This window comes from Humulus lupulus, chromosome 5 (assembly GCF_963169125.1).
Source record: "Humulus lupulus chromosome 5, drHumLupu1.1, whole genome shotgun sequence".
Classification (NCBI taxonomy): Eukaryota; Viridiplantae; Streptophyta; class Magnoliopsida; order Rosales; family Cannabaceae; genus Humulus; species Humulus lupulus.
The window spans coordinates 76,297,591-76,317,015 of NC_084797.1; the positions used below are offsets into that span (position 1 = coordinate 76,297,591).

General features: G+C 35.0%; 2 protein-coding genes across 2 annotated transcripts; both read right to left on the reverse strand.

Moving 5' to 3' along the window:
* Positions 1-7,627: 7,627 nt before the first annotated feature.
* LOC133780469 (endo-1,3;1,4-beta-D-glucanase-like) lies at positions 7,628-9,395 on the reverse strand. The gene is made up of 4 exons (XM_062220195.1): positions 9,195-9,395; positions 8,840-8,930; positions 8,574-8,663; positions 7,628-7,934 (listed from the first exon to the last, which is right to left on the reverse strand). Exons 1-4 carry the CDS (start codon positions 9,222-9,224, stop codon positions 7,885-7,887), a joined length of 261 nt encoding a protein of 86 aa, XP_062076179.1. The 5' UTR covers positions 9,225-9,395; the 3' UTR covers positions 7,628-7,884.
* Positions 9,396-10,268: 873 nt separating this feature from the next.
* LOC133779234 (alpha-amylase 3, chloroplastic-like) lies at positions 10,269-16,885 on the reverse strand. The gene is made up of 8 exons (XM_062219221.1): positions 16,829-16,885; positions 12,614-12,699; positions 11,848-11,963; positions 11,265-11,341; positions 11,009-11,143; positions 10,645-10,713; positions 10,401-10,451; positions 10,269-10,298 (listed from the first exon to the last, which is right to left on the reverse strand). Exons 1-8 carry the CDS (start codon positions 16,883-16,885, stop codon positions 10,269-10,271), a joined length of 621 nt encoding a protein of 206 aa, XP_062075205.1.
* Between the last annotated feature and the right edge of the window lie 2,540 nt (positions 16,886-19,425).

Below are 19,425 nucleotides of genomic sequence, written 5' to 3' on the forward strand. Positions count from 1 at the left end.
TTTTGGGGAAAAGGGCCAGCTGATCCCTAGATTCATAGGACCTTTTGAGATCTTGGACAGGATCGGGCAGGTAGCCTATAGATTGCCTCTGCCACCATAGTTATCAGGAGTTCAAAACGTATTCCACATCTCTATGCTTTGGAATTACGTCTCAGATACGACTCATGTATTGGAATATGAGGATCTAGAGCTACAGACCGATTTAAAGTATGTGGAGTGACCAGTTCAGATCCTAGATAGAAAGGATAAAGTTTTGAGGAACAAGACAATTCCTCTAGTCAAAGTGTTATGGAGGAATAGTATGGTCAGGGAAGTGACCTGGCAGCTTGAGTCAGCTATGGGGGATCAGTATACTGAGTATTCAGGTAAAATTTTGAGGACGAAATTCTCAGTAGGAGGGGATAGTTGTAACGACCCAAAAATGCTAATAGGGTTTTAGTGCCTTGATTAGCGTGTCGGGAGGGCATAATTGAATATGTGTGTGATTAATCGATTAAAAGCATGACTAGGAGGCATGCATGATATATATGATACATGAATATATTTATATGCATTTTTATGAATATTAAATATGCATGTGGGCCCGTTCTTGTTTATAAGTGCATAATTATAATTTTGGCCCGTTAAGGGCATAATTGTGATTATATATGTTGAATGATTGAGACCACATTATTATGTTGATATATATATATTTGCAGTATACGGCTCGAGGCGATCCTAGTGAGCGGATTAGCGAAATAGTCACAGCGGGATTTAATACCCGGCTCGGGGTGAGCCTAGGGGTATTTTGGGAACTTGGAGAATATTTTGGGGTTTATTAAGTAACAAGTAAGTATTTGGTAATTAGTTGGGCATGACGGAAATAACTCACAATTGGTAGTATGACTTGAGGAATTAGCGGGAAACGGGGGGCAAAATGACCACCATTTTGCCCTTAAGGGAAAATATGATGCTAAGTTAATAACAGGGGAAGTTTGGTCATTTTAGTTAAAGGATAAGCTCAGTGAGATTTAGGAAACAGCCAGAACCCACCTAATACTTACATAACTCTCTCTCCCTCTCTATCTTATACACGCTCTCTCTCTCCCTCTTTTATGCCTAGAAGAGTTTTAAGTTTTGAAAGAGAAACTTGAAGAATTAAGCTTGAGGAATGGGAAATTAAAGCTAGGATTCTGAGGTACAACTCAGAGACACCATCTCATCTTCAAGGTAAGGGTTAAAGTTCAGTTGTTTAAATGAATTCTGCTGAATTGTTGTTAGAACTTAGAGCTTGCATGAAGATGGATTCGAAACTGGTTTTGGGTGTTTGATGAATGTAAGGAATTGTTTATAGGTTGGGGTGTGAATTTGGGTTTTAGGCTCAAGGAAAAACATAGGAAAAAAGCTAGTTTTCTTGGTTTGGGGGCTCAGGCCGTGGCCCTGTTCTTCAGGCGCGACAGCTCGTGTGCTCAAAGAGGCTGGAAAGCCTCTGTTTTACCTAGGCTTGTCGCGGCCCTAGAGGGCATGCTGCGGCCCGTGTCCTCCAGCAGGGAGGGCCTTGCCCTTATACCAAGTAGCGGGTCACAGCCCTAAATGGAAAGGAAAGGGAAACTTATATTTTAGGCTCGGGGAGGCTTGGGGACTTTAAACCTAAGCGCTCGGGACGAATTCTACTACCTAGTTTAGTAGAATTCGAGGTTCCGGAGGCTAGTATTTGTTTCCAAAACATTTAATTGGATTAGAATCTGATAGTTATCCATTATTGCATGTGACTAGGATTACTGTTAAGGCTCAGGACTGAGGATCGTGCTTGGGACCGCTCTTTATCTGTCGCTTGGGCTCGAGGTTAGAAAAATGCACCCATGTGGTTGTTAAATGGGACTGAGATTACTTATAATTGAACATATGTATCTGTGAATTATATATCTGTTATGTGGGATATGAAAGTTCGGCCAAAGGGTGTCGGGGCTGATGATAAGTGTACTGAATGCAACTCGGCCTAAGCGAAACGGGGTCAGCTAGATAACCAGAGGGCTCGACCTAAGTGCGTCGACACCTAAATATTTGTGTTACAGATTGAGTTATATATTTTAAAGTATAAGTTTAATGTTGCCTAGCTTAATACATGTATTCTTCTGATTAATTGAACTGGTTTACTTGGAGTTTTGATATATGCTCTTGTTGCTGTTTATGCTTGTTGATTATGATTTTCTTGCTGAGCCTCACGGGTGCTACGTGGTGCAGGTAAAGGCAAAGGAAAACTGGACCAACCATGAGTTGGAGAGCTCTGGGGTTGAAGTGTACATCGACAGCCGCTCGACCGCCACGGCTGAGGGAATTACAGGAACTATAGCTCTAAACTGTATTTTTCCATTTAGACTGGCTACTATTGTATTAACTTTTGAGAGTCGTTTCCGCCTTGTAAATCTTATTTTTGGGATCCCATGTATCAAACTCTTATTTTAATGAAAATCAATCATTTTATAATAAAAAAATCTTTTAACCCTAACCATTCAAATGACTTTAGAAACACATTTTAGTTCAAACGACCTGATTAGTAGGTCTTACACTATTTTAAACACACAGTGTAACGGTCTTGGTTACCCAGGGCGTTACACATTGGTTATTTAAAAGCTTGAACCAAGTATTCCTTATGATAAAACTGGTGATACCTCACACACCTCTACTTGAACATTCATTTTCCACTTTTCTTGCTTTGCATTAATATGACCATATGCTCATCCTTTCATGAACTTTCAGTGGAGAAACTCCAACTCTTATGAGAGGTGGCACACCTCTAAGTTCATATAGGTGAAGTTCGTACAACATCCTTGCTACCTATAGAGATGCTTGTTGCACTCATCCGAACTTCATTAAAAACCTTAAGTTTAACCCTCACTCGGGAGCAACAAACACTAATCATCTTGGATGGAACTCACAATTGTTTTAGTGTTGAAACCATCCACTTATCAATGACTTGTTCTTATCCATTGAGATATTTTCCCAGATTGTTAACAAGATTGGAGTTGTGTTGCCATCATTAGTGAATATTTTATTCTAGGATTTTTAGTCTCATCCCTCTAGAAGTAGAACTTCCTAACCTTATCATAAGATGTTTTGTAATTAGATCCGCTAAGTTCTTACTAGTCTTAACATATGAGATAGATATGATTCTATATTGGATAAATTTTCTCACATATTCATGTCTTAGACTTATATGTCTAGACTTCCCATTGTATACACTATTATATGCTTTAGAAAGAGTAACTTGACTATCACAATGTATCAAGATCATCGATACCATATCTGCGATGAAAGGGATATCCATCATGAGATCCCTATGTCACTCGACCTCTTTGTCGATTGTCGCTGTAGCTATAAACTTAGCTCCATGGTTGGTGTGATATACAAGTTTATTTATTGGAACCCCAAGAAATGGCACCTCCTCCAAGTGTAAACACCCAACCGGTGGTAGAGAGATTGTCTCCCACTCCCGATATCTAACTAGCGTCGACATATCCTTCAAGTATCATAGGAAAATTTGAATAGTGAAGGCTATGTTCTTTGGTATATTTAAGATATCCTAGAATCCTCTCAATAGGCCTCCAATGCTTGATACTTGGATTGCTAGTAAACCTACTAAGTTTACTAACCACATATGCAATGTCTACTCTAGTATAATGAGGGGCGTAAATTAGGCTCCCTATTGCACTTGCATATTCCAATTGAGTCACCGTTCTTCCTTCATTATTTTCAAGCTTCATGTTTGAAACAAATGGTGTATTTTCCTCTTTGATTTTGAGATGAATAAATTTTTCAAGCACTTTCTCGACCTATTGGGCTTGGCTTAAAATAAAACCCCCATTATTTCTTCTAACTTTCATACCTAGAATGTTATCGACCTCTCCAAGGTCTTTCATCTTAAAGTTAGAAAATAGAAATTTCTTTGTTTTTATTATTCCTCTCATCTCATTACTCAAAATCAACATATCATCTACATAAAGACACACTAGTGTAGCATAGTCATCACAAGTCTTAGCATATAAGCACTTGTCCGCATTGTTATGTCTAAATCCATCTAAAACAATGACTTGATAAAACTTCTCATGCCATTATTTTGGAGCTTCTTTAAAACCATACAATGATTTGACTAGTCTACACACTTTATGTTCATTTCCTTGAAGAATAAAACTCTCTAGTTTTTCCATATAGACATACTTCGAGATCTCCATTTATGAATGTTGTTTTAACATCCATTTTGTGAACATAGAGGTTATATATAGACTATAAGACAAATAAAAACCTAATTGAAGTTGTCCTTGCTACCAGAGCATATGTGTCAAAGTAATATATTCGTTCCTTTTATTTGAGTCTCTTGGCTACTAATCTAGCCTTAAAGGTTTGTATGGTGTCATGGGTATGGTATTTTCTTCTAAATATCCATTTACACCCAATTAGTTTAGATCCTTGTTGAAGGTCAATCAATTCCCAAGTGTCATTAGACATAATTGAATCCATTTCAACATTTATTGTCTCCTTGCAAAAAGTGGAGTCACTTGAGGACATAGCTTCTTTGAAAGTTTTGGGATCATCTTCTACTTAAAGTACGGTTGGATATTTCTATGTAACTTCTTCATTATTTCCTCCTACTAGATATAGTGTCACTACTTGAGAGCACTTTCACTTGATTATAATTCTTTAAACCTTTGACTTCTTCTAGCCAATAAAAGTTGCTCACCAACCATTTTAGGAGTCTCATCTTGAGGCTTTCTAATTTGATTAGGTTCTTTTGATTTATTGTCATCACATGACATGTTCTTAAAGAACTCAACTTCTCTTGATTCAATTATCGCATTAGACTTCAAGTCTAACCATCTATAAGCTTTGCTATTTGAGCAATATCCTACGAATGCACATCTTATATCCCTTGGACCCAACTTGGTCCTTTTAGGGTCCGTGCTTTTGCAATAAGCAAGGAACCCCTACAATTTAAGATAATCAATGTTTGGTTTCTTTTCTTTCCATGACTCATATGGAGATTTTTTTTTCATAGGAATACGATTCAAGATATGATATGCAGATAACAAGGCTTCACCCCACAAATTAAAACTTAACTTTCAACGTAATAGCATAGAATTGATCATTTCAAGAAATGTCCAATTTTTCCTTTCCGCTATACCATTTTGTTATGGAGTATATGGGGAGGTACATTCATGTATCATTCCATACTCTTCACAAAACAAGATGAAATCGTTTGAAAATACTCATCACCTCTACCACTTCTAAGTACTTTTATTTTACTTGCCAATTGATTTTCAACTTCCGCTTTATATGTTTTAAACACATTAAATTCTTCATCTTTGTTCTTAAGCAAATAAACATATGTGAACCTAGAGAAATCTTCTATGAAAGTAATAAAATGTCTACTTACTCCTCTACTCAACATATCATTTAGTTCACATAAATTACTATGTATCAAATCTAACAAATTAGAATTTCTATCAACACTAGGAAAATGTTTCTTAACCACTTTAGATTTTACACATAGCTCACACTTATCATGCTCAAAATTATCACAATTAATCAATCCACATTTAATAATTCTTTTAATTGTGCTAAAATCTAAATGTGAAAGTCTAACATGTCATAAAGTAATAGAATTTGAGCGCAGCATATTACAAGAAGAAGTAAAAGCTCTATTGTTCATATCATGAATAGAGGTACAAAGTTTGAACACTTCATCACAAGAATATCCCTTCCCCACAAAAATATTCTCCTTAGACAAAGTAAGCTTGTCAGATTCTATCACCACCTTGATTCCCCAATTGCCAAGAAAATTGTCACTTACCAGGTTTGTACTCATATCTGGTACATACAAAACATTAGTGAGTAAAACCTTCTTGCTGGAAGTGAAGAAAAGATCAATAGTTCCCTTGACTTCAACCTTGAACCTTTTCTCATTGCACATCATTTGCAGTCTCAAAGGTTTTGAATAGAGATCTATCATAAGTAACATGGATGGTGGCACAAGTATCATAACACCAACATTTTACCTTTCCATGTATGTCATTAATCTCACTTAGTGCTGCCACTAATTCTTCATCGATTGAATTCACCTTAGGCTCATTATTGTGGCTCTTCTTGAACCTAAAATCCCTTGAAAATGGTGATTTTTGGCACACACACAAAGCAAGGTCTTTTGGAACTCTTGAATTGACCTTCATTCTTCTTAGGTCCCAAGCGTTATCAACCTTTGCCTTTAGGCTTCCCAATTAATTTTCCTTTGTTTTTGTCAAAAGGTTTAGCCACCGCATCGGGCTTAGAAGTTTTTATGATTGGTTAAATACATAGTGAAATTAGTTAGGCTTGAAGAGGTGCCAAAACTATAACAGTTTTACTAAAGTCAAGATGTGAGAATTGACTTTTGGTATAGGCATCTACAAATGATTTTTATGGGTTCAAAGTGTCTCTTTGGAGTATATAAGAGTACCTACAAATTTTGGAGGCATTTAAAGATGTTTTGAGACAAGTTTTGCGGTGCCAAGTCAGAGGGATTTGCGTTGTGTCGCCTCTGGGAGGCAACTCGTTGCCTGGGCAGTCTTTACAGGACTGTACAATGACGTGTTTTTTACTCCAAAATTCAAATGAAATTCTCTAATCGCATTGGTTGAGTCTAATGAGGGTTCCTATACTATTTAAAGGGATCATTTGAGTTGTTAGTGAATTGATCACTCACCTCTCTCTTTCTCATTAAAACCTTTCTCTCTCTCTAGCTCTCAAGATTACTAGTTTTCTCCAAGATCTTCATCAAGAAAGCTTTACTTGCATGAAGATTCAAGGCTTGTAAATCCCAATCTCATTCCATTGTATTAGCTTTAAGCAATCTCAAGGAGGAGGCTAGGAATAGAGATTTTTTGGACAACAAATCTCAATTTGTGTCAAGCCTTTTTTACATTTTGTTGATTTACATAAAATCATCGACTTGTGATTTTCTGTATCAAGCTTCTACAACTGAAAGGTCCATTCTACCACTTGTTTTATTTGTGTTATGTTCATTGTATTATTCTTCCATTATAGAATATACTATCTTTGTTTTATTATTTTGGATTATAAATATACAAAGCTTGGTGTATAGCCTTATCAAAAACAATAAAAAATCTCTAACCACTACAAGAAAAAACAGTATTCATAACACTTAAAAACTGCTAACCGGGACTATTGATAGCACTTCTGAAAATGCTAACATAGCCCCTGTTATTAAAAGTCCAGTCTTTTCTATAACAGTTTTTGAATGTTATGTTCGGTGTTATCTTAAACTATTCAGTAACACATTTTTAGGTGCTATAATATTCAAATTATAACATTTAGATAGAGTTTTTGGTTATAAATTTGAAATTTAATCTTGTACTTTTTTCATAACACTTTTCAACTGTTACATTTGATTATTTTGATAACATTTTTAATTTGTTATATTATATAAACCATAACGATTTTTTACGCTTATAATATGTTTTTAAATCATAACATTAGTAATAAAATTTTCAATTTTATTTTGATAAGTATACTTATATGGTTTTTTTTTAATTAAAAGATTTTCATTATTGTATTTTGATAAAAAAAAATTCAAAATTAATCATAAAATGTAATTCTCAATATATTGATAAACCATAAGTATTACATTAAACAATAACTAATTCAAACCATGAATATGTCTACTTCATGAGATCTTAGTTCTAACTTAAGTTTGAAAGCATAACATAATAAAGTTTCTTGAACATTTTTTACTTCAAAAATGAAAAACAAAAACATTACAAGATACACAAAAGTAAACCATGCAAGAAACTTGCTCCTTCCTTCAATTCATCATTCTTTGTGCACTTGTCCAGAAGACAAAATTCTCACATTCTATGATATCCCTTTGGGTCTGGTTGACAAGTCCTGGAAGTGATCTGAACCTAAAACAGCACATATGGACATTAGACACATATTATTTCCCTTAAAACCAAATAGATTATTACATAGATATGCATGAACATCAGATGTGATGAACCTCATACCACTAGCTATTTTGCACAGCTTAATGATTATATGTGCTAAAGACAAAAAAAAAATGGAGATGCTTAAAAATTAACAAAGACCTGTAAAAGATTTCATTAACCCACTTGGAATCCAAACTAACATGTATTTAGCCCAGGTAATGAATGAATGCTATACTATAATTTTTACAGACTTATAATGAAATATCACTGGAACATTGTGCCAAGAACTTAAACAACTCTGAATTGTAGTAAATGGCTGAATGTTATTTGGGGATTGAACAGGGTTAATTAAACAAAGAGAACAAACACTTAATTAAACTTTAAAGCATGATTTTTAAACAATTTCATAAACAAATTAGATATTTTTGACCTCTGAAAGTATTTGAATCATGGATTAATATTTTTGAGTTGAGAAAGAATGAGTCAAGTTTAACATAAAATGCAAAAATTGGAGTTTTGGTGAAGTGAAATACACAAGCGTTTGAACTAAAAGTTATCTTATAATTTGTAGTTGTTTCAAAGTATCATATCACTATGTATATCACTATGTAGTACCTTTGATGTCATCCACAGTGACGTAAGATTGATGTAAGAGGGCAGCAGCCTTAATAGAGTCGCACTTTGCGAGTTGAATTGCAGCCTTGGCTGAGAACAGAACAAATCTTGATCAGCTTAGCGTAAGTAACAACTAGATATATGGTTTGAACTAACAAAGTCAGTCACTGCTCGTGATTAAATTTGTTCACAAGTTATTGTCGAATTTGCCAAAATGTCATCTAGCTACCATAATGGAAAACAAAGAAGTATGTCAACAAACTTACCACCCCAACAAAAGCCTGCAGCACCTATTGCAGAATAGCCTCTATTTTTCAAATCCTGAATCACTACTTTGGAAAATTCAAATCCCTCGTCCTATTGGAACAAGCAAAAGGTTTCAGAGCAAGTCTAAGAGAGTTTTAATACTAGAGTACAACAAATGCTTCCAGAAGTTAAATTAACTTGACAGTTAGGAAAGATTAAGATGCTAAAATAGCAACTCTTGGCCTAGCTGAATCTAGAATTAATTTTGCAGAGCCCACAACATGAAAACTTTCAACTAACTCACCAGAAACAATCTTAAGTATCTATTACTAATATTAAGGACTATCAAGTATGAATCAAAACACTAGAACCAACCGTGCTATGATCTTTAATCCAAACGCTCATAGGCCTTTTAGTATCTGCACGAACAAAAGGATCCCCCTTCAAGAAGTCAGGAACGGCCACAAAGAATCCAGCAGCTGCGACTTTGTCAGCCACTTTCCTTTACAATAGGCAGAAGCTTGTATTAGTTTTCAAGAGGACACACAACATCATTAATACAAATCACAACTTATTTTTCTCAAACAAAAAAGAAAAAAAACTGTCATGCAATTGCTTAATAGCGAGTCTTAACGAATCCATGAGAGGTAACTCAAATGGTTGGTTTGTGCCGCTAAGTACCTCAATAGTAATATCCACTATTACTAATATTACACTAATCCCTTTAGAATAGTACAACAACAAATATTTGTCTAATTTAGCTCAGCTTCCTCAACATATAAGTTGGGTGTCATTTTTTTTAACAAAAGGGAATCTTGACTGGTTCCAAATATAATAACAGGTGGGAAAAAGGGGAAGAAGTTTGGACTGGTTTCAAATATTAAGCTAAGGAACACTCTCATATAGTAATAATAATAAGAAAAAAAAAGTAGTAATAATGCTAAAAGACATACTGAATTCATTTATAATTAACTCTTATTATTTACTAGTTTTGATGTTAAGCACAATCATTGCTCTTATGTATATGTATAGGATAGTGGTGATGAATGAGAGAGAAAGTACAAGTGCTGGGGCATTGTAACTAACTAATGGGGAAGTTTTGGTTTTATTTTGAAGCGGTGGATTACCAATCACTGCTCTAAATCCCCTCTATTATGAGAATAACGTATGGGGCAGGGGAATAAAAACTACTGCTCAAACGAAAAGTTTCCACATATTGCAGTAAAAAGAATCATCTAGTTGTTTTTTATGCCCTGTTTTCTTAATTTCTTTTCTATTTCTATTGTTGCTCTTTGCAACTACTTAGAAAATAATTCCCTTATATTGCTCTCTAAACAACTTCAGAATAAAGGAAAAGCTAGAAGGAATCAAATAACTCAAGAAAATAAACACACAATATGCAAACAAAAACAAATTATAAACACACAAAAGGCACCAGCAATTATGTTATTAAAATAATAAGTTACCATCAATTAGAAGCTGCATGAACAAGACAAACAAAATTCAAGAAACATATCATGTATAGCTAGATGCATATTACCATATAACATGCACCCAAATGCATATTACCATATATAATACTTGGCTTTTATTGATTTTGTTTTTCTCAGTAAAAGGAAAAGAAAACTGTGACTACAATTTAGCAATGAAATTAAGGGTTTAAGTTATTTCTCATACTAGTTCATCTTAAGGCTGCAAAAAGGGAACAAGGAGTTTAAGTTGGCTCAAGAAAAGATTATGTACTCTATATCCACCAGGTGAAGTTTTATGGAAGCTTTAATGGAATGAAGGGTACACTCAAGCAATTGAGTGGCAAAGAACTTACTGTTCTAGGATGGGTCAGAATATAGGCATATCCCTGTGCAAGCTTATCTCGTGGAAATGGCCAGTGACCCTGGAAGAAAATAGAAAGTCAATTTCCCTCAATTCAAGCTCATTAGATATAGATATCACTATATAAATAAGTTATAACTAAAATTTTTATAGTATTTGCTTATCAAGGATAAAAGTTTGGCTTCTTAACCAACATCAAGAAGTGCCAGTAGGAAAAAGCATAGAGAGCAGCATATAAGTAGTAGACAATCGCTCTAGCGAATCTTGCAAATTTGGCTATTCATACTACAGATCGTATTACCAATGTGCATGTTTATGCCTTTTTATGAATAATTAAATGCATGTAAGAGAGAGACCTGTGTTGATCCTGTATCATGGTTCTCTAGAAATGTGACAGCACACGAAGGCCACCATCCCATAACTCCAGTTGGTTTGCCTTGAGGATCTATCAATCTCCAGTATTGATTATGCAGAGCAGAGTGGAGGATTCCCTGCACAAGGGCAATACCTCAAGAGTTTACATCTTTCATTGAAAATAAGTAAAATAAGAAATGAAATATCTGGGAAATTAAAATAGATATTATGAGAAACTTGAGAAAGCAGAAACATCACCTTTGTTGTGACATCAAATGCTGATGAAGTACCCCCTGTGGCATTGATCCAATTGACTATCCTTTGCCTATGAGCATCTATAATTTGAGTGTTCCATCCCCACACGCACAAAAGTAAATAAATAAATAAAAGAGTGTATCTTATATAAAGTAAACTGATCTTTTCTAGCTGCCTAACAAATAGTGCATGACATAAATAACATGATTCAGGTTCCCTTGCTTCAATTTCTAACTCATTGTTTTGTAAAATAATTCTAGGTCCACTTACGTATTGGTAGAGCAAGATCAAAATCTTAACCCATCTTAGGTAGCCAAAAAAGTCTCCAGACATCTAGACCCCAGATGAATAATCAAACATGGTATTTTAGAAATCTTGTATTCTATGCCCCAATCTGGAAGATCAATTCAACAAGTTTGTAGGCACTTGAAAAAAAAATTAAAAAAATAAAAAAATGCCACCCTGAAAACAGTGAGGTAGCAGGTAAATAAACTGTATGTGAATGCACACAGATCTCTCAACATTGAGCAAACATAACAGCTAAAATCCTTAAGTGAAGACTTTCTTTCGGGCCTTAAGTTCTTACCTTGATTGTAACACAAGTCGCCATGCTCATAACCTAAACTATCCCAATATTCTCCAATAGCAAATGCAGGATTTGAAGCTTCAATATATTCTTTTACATAAGAACCTGAGAAGCCCCTGTGAATAACATATAAGACAAAAACTTCTACTAAAATATATGAATAGAAATATAATTCTGAATTTATAGAACCATTCAAAACTTTCCCAAACATCCTATCATTCCAATTAGTGTAATCTGCAGTTGACATCTGCAGTTGACAGAAGTCACTGTGATACCTCTTAAATTAGTCTCCTTTGAACGTCAAGGTGACACATGTTACATTTAGATGGCATGTTCAGTCAGAAAAGTTGAGTATAGTACTAAACAAATGAAATTGACTGGAGCATATAGAATATTAATGTCCTTAGCAGAGCCATCTAAAGACATGACTTTATAAAGTTATGCTTCATTCATATCAATATCAGCATCTTTGACTCAAAAAGACAAAAATGGGATAGATCTCAAAGATGGAAAGAATGATGTTCATTTATTGTAAAAGTCACTGATGACCTGTAAATGCACAAGCACACAGTGCTCTCAACAATACAAACAGAATTTTTATTTTTATTTTTATTTTTAAATGAATGGTGATGAGGATCTAATCTCATATACATTGCTTTCCATCCAGCTTTATCATTGTGATCTATGAATAAGCAATCCTAGCACAGAAATCAGCAGGAAGTGTTTGAAACACATGTAAAGCTGAAAATTTTGAGAAATACATTACCTCACAAAGTCGAGGCGGCACCCATCATAACCAATGTAATTTCGAAGCCAATATAACCACTCTTTTATATCTTTTCTTACAAACTCCTGGGAATGATCCAAGATATTTCACAATATTTTTGTGGTTCAAATTCTGCAAAAGAGAATAAGGTTTATCAGTCTCTGACCATTCACCTTCTTCCAAGGATGCTAGTTGTAGGATTCAACTCAAGTGAAAGAACATAACAATGAAGTGATAGCTATCCATGGTGTTTAACTAAAATAGAAGTCCTCAGTTTATATCTCAAAAGTTTCATTGCTAAGCTGCAGGTTTTGGCATGCATCAACCAATCTTTCTTATTTGTGAGTTCAAAACTGCATAATTAATACATGCTACTTGAGTCATACAAGCAAGATAACAGGACTAGTGTATATATGGATATCAATAAGATGATTGAATGTAAAAATTATTGAGAGAGAGAGAGTCGTGAGAGGTTAGTTGGAATGATTTTTCCTTGTGAAAAATGTTCAAGTGATTAGCTAGTATTGATCATCATTATTAATAAGCTTTCTAACTATTTGGGAAAGTAAATAATATATAGTTGTGGATATGGGCCATCGTTGCTGTAACAAGCAGAAAGTCAAGAGAGGCCTTTGGTCACCTGAAGAAGATGACAAGCTCCTTACACATATCACCACTCATGGCCATGGCAGTTGGAGCTCTGTCCCAAAGCTTGCAGGTTCTGTTTCTTTTGCTCTATCTGTAAAAATTAGTGATTTTAAAGTTTACATCATCTTTTCTTATATTGTGAGATGTATAATATTTTAAATATGTATATATATATATATTTCAATAATTTGTAAATATAAATTAATAGAATGAGTACTAGAGTGCAGGATTACAAAGGTGTGGGAAGAGCTGTAGATTAAGATGGATAAACTATTTGAGACCAGACCACCTCATTTTGCTTCATTGTTAAAAAATCCTTGCTCTTGCCATCTAGTGGAGATAACAACAAGAAGTTAGACAGTGCTCGATTTGACAAATCATGTCTGTAGATGGCTTAACGCAGGCTAGTGGGAATCATAATCTAATTTATACTGAGTATATTGATATAAAGCAAACTGCTTATGATTTCTATACGGATAAGGGGGAGCATGCAACAGTACTCTATCAACCAGTGAGAACATAGCAAAATAACTTAAACTCTTATAAGTACAACATGACTCTCAACTCTCAAATCTGACTATGCATATCATCAAAACTTATATCAGTTGACAGCATATAAAAAGCACAAATTTCTCCGAAAAGAAACACACACAACAATGCCATTAATTAAAAAAGGAATGGGTAACTTCTTTAGAAAGGTTAGTCTCTGCCCAAACAAGACAAGAAATTTGTGTTATGCTTTTTAAAAAGTGAAAATTTCACCAGATACAATCATGCATAAGAAGAATCTAATTCCTTAAGCGTTACATATTTATAAAAGTCCATGATACTAATCTCAGACATGAAGCAAATATTACAAATATAGAAGAAACCCATATCAGACTACCAAATAATTCAACAACCCACGAAGCTATATCAGCCAAAACATAAAAGTTCAATAAAAATAAAGGAAGATAGATTGAGAGAGAAACCTGTGAGATCACCAGTGATGAGAACCAGAGAAGGGTTTATTAAGATTAAGAAAGGCTCCTTCACACAAGAAGAAGAACAAATCATTATCGATACTAAGGATCCATGGGAAATCAGTACCTTCTCTTGCTATAAAGTTACGTGGGCGTGAGGCAGAGAACTCGTGAGGCAGAGAAGCTCCACTCTGGAGCGTGACTTCGTGAGGCGGAGAAAGAGCTCGACTCTGGAGCGAGTCTTCATGAGGCAGAGCTGAGTTGAGGGTGGTGAGGGCGGAGAGACTTCGTGAGGGCGGTGAGGCAGAGATGAGTTGAGGGTGGTGAGGCAGAGATGAGTTGAGGGCGGTGAGTCTTCGTGAGGGCGGAGAGGGCTTCGTGAGTGAGAGATGGAGGCTGAGAGAAAGGGTAACTTAGAGAAAGGCTGAGAGAAAGGGAATTTGGCAGAAATTCATTTTACCGCCTGAGCTTTGAGTCATATGGCGCCAAAAACAGACCGTGTGTTTTTAATCCCCATTATTCAGTTCCGTGTTTTTTAATCCCCACTTAATAATAGCACTTCTAAATATATGCTATTCTTTAATGTAATATATACTCAATATTGTTGTAGTGAACCCCAAACCTAAGTTTTGTATCAAAGATTTTCTCTCTCTAAGATTTATCTACTAATCAAAGCTATGGAGGAAAGCTACTCTATCTCCCCCCTCAAGTTCATGTCTCAAGATCTAGTGAGACTAGATTGATTCAATGGTTCAAACTTTGTGCGTTGGCAATACAAGATCAAGTTTCTTCTTACAACATTGAAGGTTCACTACATTCTTGACAAAGAGTCGAAGACTTTGGATGCTCCAAATGATGATGATACTCAAGAAGTGATCAAAGAAATGAAGAAAAAGGAAGAAGATTAGCTAATATGTTGAGGTTGCATACTCAACGCCCTCTCAAATTGTCTCTATGATCTCTACACCAATACAACATCGACAACAGAGATATGGGATGCACTTGAGAAGAAGTACAAAACCGAAGAATAAAGAACTAAGAAATTCCTCATAACTCAATATATGAAATTTAAATTCTTTTATGGAAAACCCTTACTCCCCATGTATATGAATTGCAAGTCATTATGACTAAGTTATCTACTCTTAAGATAACATTGACAGAGTCCTTCATTGTGGGTGGGATAATAGCAAAGTTGCCTCCATCTTTGAGGGGCTATAGAAAGAAGATTCTCCATAGGAATGAGGAGATATCTTTGGAGAAGATCCTATAGCACCTAAGGATTGAAGAGGGGTTATAGAGACAAGTGCGTGGAAGAGTCTAATGGTGGGACATCCAAGGCTAAAGCCATAGAGAAACCTTCTTATTCCAAAGGGAAGGCCCACAAGAAACCCCAATTAAAAAAGGACACTTACCAAGCCCCTAAGGAGAATAAAGGGAAATTCAAGGGTGTGAGAGTCCCTTGTTTTGTTTGTGGAAATATTGGTCACATGGCTAGGGAATGCACATTATGTAAGTCCAACAACTATGGATCCAAGGTCAACATAACTGAAGAGGAATTGGTTGCTACCTTGAGTGAGGTGAATGTCATCCAAGGCAAAGTGCGAGGATGGTGGTATGACACTTGTGCTACCATTCATGTAACTTATGATAGAGAGGTCTTCAAAACCTTTGAAGAATTAAAGGATGGCCATGAGATCCAAATGTGAAATGGGCATAGATCCAACATGTTGGGCAAGGGGAATGTTGATCTCTACTACACGTCTTGAAAGAAAGTTACTAATGTGTTGTATGTTCCAGATATGAGTTGGAATCTTGTTAGTGGGAACTTGTTAAGCAAACCCGGCATCAAAGCGGTGTTTGAATCTAGTAAGCTAATTTTGTTAAAAGGGAACTAATTTGTAGGAAAATGGTATGTGTGTGATGGGATGATTAAATTTTGTACCACAAACTCAATTTTCGATGATGATAATGATGATGATGATGATGATAATAATAATAATAATAAATGCACTTCTTCCTCTTATATGCTTGGTTTTGATTCTATTACTTTGTGGCATAATAGACTTACTCACATAGGTTATAGTACACTTAAAATAGGTATCAAATGTGATTTAATTGTATGCAATGATTTTGAGCATGATAAATTTGAATTATGTATTAAATCTAAAATGGTAAATAAACCTTATCCAAGTGTTGAAAGAGAAATTAACTTGTTAGATTTTATACATAGTGATTTATGTGAATTGAATGGAATAATTACTAGGGGTGGACATATGTACTGTTTTACCTTTATTGATGATTGTTCTAGATTCACATATGTGTACTTGCTCAAGAATAAGGATGAAGCCTTTAGCATGTTTAAAATCTATAAAGCCGAAGTTAAAAATGAAAATTAAAGCAATTAGAAGTGATAGGGGCGGTGAATACTTTTCCAATGAATTCAATGTGTTTTGTGATATGCATGGTATAATACATGAATGTACAACCCCTTATACACCCCAACAAAATGGTATAGTGGAAAGAAATAATAGAACATATGTTGAAAGGATAAATGTTATGCTATTACATGCAAATATGAGTTTTACGTAATGGGGAGAAGCCTTACTATCCGCTTGTCATATTCTAAACCGGATTCCTCCAAAGAAGAATCAAATTTCTCCATCTGAGATATGGAAAGAAAAGAGGCCCAACCTAGGGTATCTCAAATTATGGGGGTGCCTTGCTTATAGCAAAAGCGCGAAGCCTAAAAGAACCAAGTTGAGTCCAAGGGCCATCAAATGTGTATTTCTAGGCTATGCCTCAAATAGTTAGGCATGTAGGCTATTAGACTTGGAGTCTAATGTGATAATTGAACCAAGAGAAGTTGAATTCAATGAGAGTTTATTGTATAGTGACAATGAGTTAATGTTTGTTTCTACTGGACATGAGGGTTAAGCCATAGTCTTTTAATGAAATTCAATTGAAGAGCAACAAGCATCTCTAAATGTAGCAAAGATGTTGTAAGAATTTCACCGATATGAACCTAGAGGTGGTGCTGCCTCTCAAGAGAGTAGGAGTTTTCTCTCAGGATGGTTCGTGAATGGATAAGCACAAGGCCATGAAAGTGTTAAGCACAAAAAGTGGGAAATACATGAGTAATTGATTAGAGGTGTGTAAGACATTACTGGTTTTTATCACTAAGAATGTTTGGTTTAATCTATTAAGAATACCTTAGCATAGAAGCTTTGTAGTGTTTTCACTAAGATAAAGTTCAAAGCAAAAAGGCACTTTATTTTATGCACTAATATCGTTCTGGCTATATGATTGAGGATGTATTTATCCAAGTGGTGGATTGTTATGATTGGTTAAATACATAGTGAAATTGGTTAGGCACGAAGAGGTACAAAAACCATAATGGTTTCACTAAAGTCAACATGTGAGAGTTCACTTTTGGTATAGGCATCTATAAATCATATTTTTTGGGTCCAAAGTATTTCTTTGGAGTATATAAAAGTACCCAAAAAATTTGGAGGTATTTGGGGATGTTTAGAGACAAGTTTTGGGGTGCCAAGTCAAAGGGACCTCCATTGCGTCGCCTCTGAGAGGCGACGCATCGCTGGTCCCTGGAAACAAAACACAGGTGACGCATCGCCTACATGGTGGTGATGCTTCGCCTAGGTGCAAGCCACGCATCACCTGGGCAGTCCGTACAGTGACGCATTTTTTGCACTAAAATTTAAAATTAAATGCTCTAATCTCATTAGTTTAGTCTAATAAGGGTTCAAGATTAATAGTTTTCTCCAAGATCTTCATCAAGAAAGCTTGACTTGCATGGAGATTCAAGGCTTGTAAATCTCATTCCATTGTAGTAGTTTTAAGAAATCTCAAGGATGAGACTAGGAATAGATATTTTTTGGACAACAAATCTCAAATTTTTTCAAGCCTTTGTTACATTTTTTTTATTTACATAAAATCACAAACTTGTGATTTTATGTATCAAGGTTCTACAACTCAAAGGTCCATTTGTAATAACCCAACTATTTCTAAGATCTTGGACCGTTAAAACTACTAGACTTAGCTACTACTAGACTTAGCTACTACTTTTGGAGAAAACAAAAGAAATAATCATAACCTTATTAAAACTCTAAAATAATTATTGTATCAATAACATAAAATTATAAATTAAAATGTAATATGGCTTGGGTACCCATTATTTGTAAAACATAAAACCTAACTTTAAATCAATTGTTCAAGGACTAAATGTGGAATTACAAAAGAAACATAATTCAAAAGGCTAAATAAATGTCATCCTCGATCGACACGCAATCCACTTAGTCCATTCATCCTTAACACACAAGCGAAGCTACCAAGAATCCTTCCGCCTCCATAATCACTTTCCTGCATCACACTAAAAATAAAGGAGTGAGCCTAATGCCCAGCAAGGAAAGTCTACTAACAACATACATCATAAATCAAAAGCATAAGACTATATCATAACTACATACTATAAAACATATATCACAACTCTAACCCATGATCATGGTAATCTTGGGGTTTGCAATCTAAGCAACTATAAGCCCCAAGCATCATAAAAACATTGGGGTTTGCTAGCTAATTAACTATAAGCCTCAAGCGACATAATCGTATTGAGGTTTGCTAGCTAAGCAACTATAAGCCCCAACGAATACAAGACATATTCATATATATCATAACATAACATATCATAACATAAACATATTATAACATAACACATCATATCATAACATATAAGCATATAAAATCTATCCTATTTTCCTTACCAAAAGTCGGGATATTTGGGAACAAGAACGAGATTTAGAAACTCCTATAAACCAACATTAGAAAAGGGTGAGAATTTTTTAGAATAAAGATGAATATGGGAACTAAACCATCAAGAAGAAACTTACCAAGAAGGGCCTTAAGTTTCAAGAACTTAAATACCTAATCAAGAATCAATAATAAGAGTTAGGATCTGAACAAAAGAAACTAAAGAAAACTAAAGAATTATAAAGAACTGGACTTAAAGAATAGGAATACCTTGAATGACCTTATATATTGGTCTAAACCTCAATACCGAAAACACTCTATTTCTCACTTCCCAACTGTTTATAAAAGCTTAGAATAATAAAGCTTTAACCCAAAATCCTAGTGTATCTCTCTATAGTAACACTAGCACCTTGAAGAATCTGATCAAATGCTTGAAGA

Excerpts from the sequence above, each read along its gene's own strand:
- LOC133780469 (XM_062220195.1), bottom strand. The coding sequence starts at position 9,224 with ATGAGCGTTTGGATTAAAGATCATAGCACG. Across the intron at positions 8,931-9,194 it reads GGATTAAAGATCATAGCACG|GACGAGGGATTTGAATTTTC; the intron begins GTTGGTTCTAGT and ends TTGTTCCAATAG. Across the intron at positions 8,664-8,839 it reads TGCAGGCTTTTGTTGGGGTG|CCAAGGCTGCAATTCAACTC; the intron begins GTAAGTTTGTTG and ends TTCTGTTCTCAG.
- LOC133779234 (XM_062219221.1), bottom strand. The coding sequence starts at position 16,885 with ATGGAGAAATTTGATTCTTCTTTGGAGGAATCCGGTTTAGAATATGAC. Across the intron at positions 10,714-11,008 it reads ATGATACAGGATCAACACAG|GGTCACTGGCCATTTCCACG; the intron begins GTCTCTCTCTTA and ends ATTTTCTTCCAG. Across the intron at positions 10,299-10,400 it reads ACAAAATCAATAAAAGCCAA|CTTCTAATTGATGGTAACTT; the intron begins GTATTATATATG and ends TTGTTCATGCAG.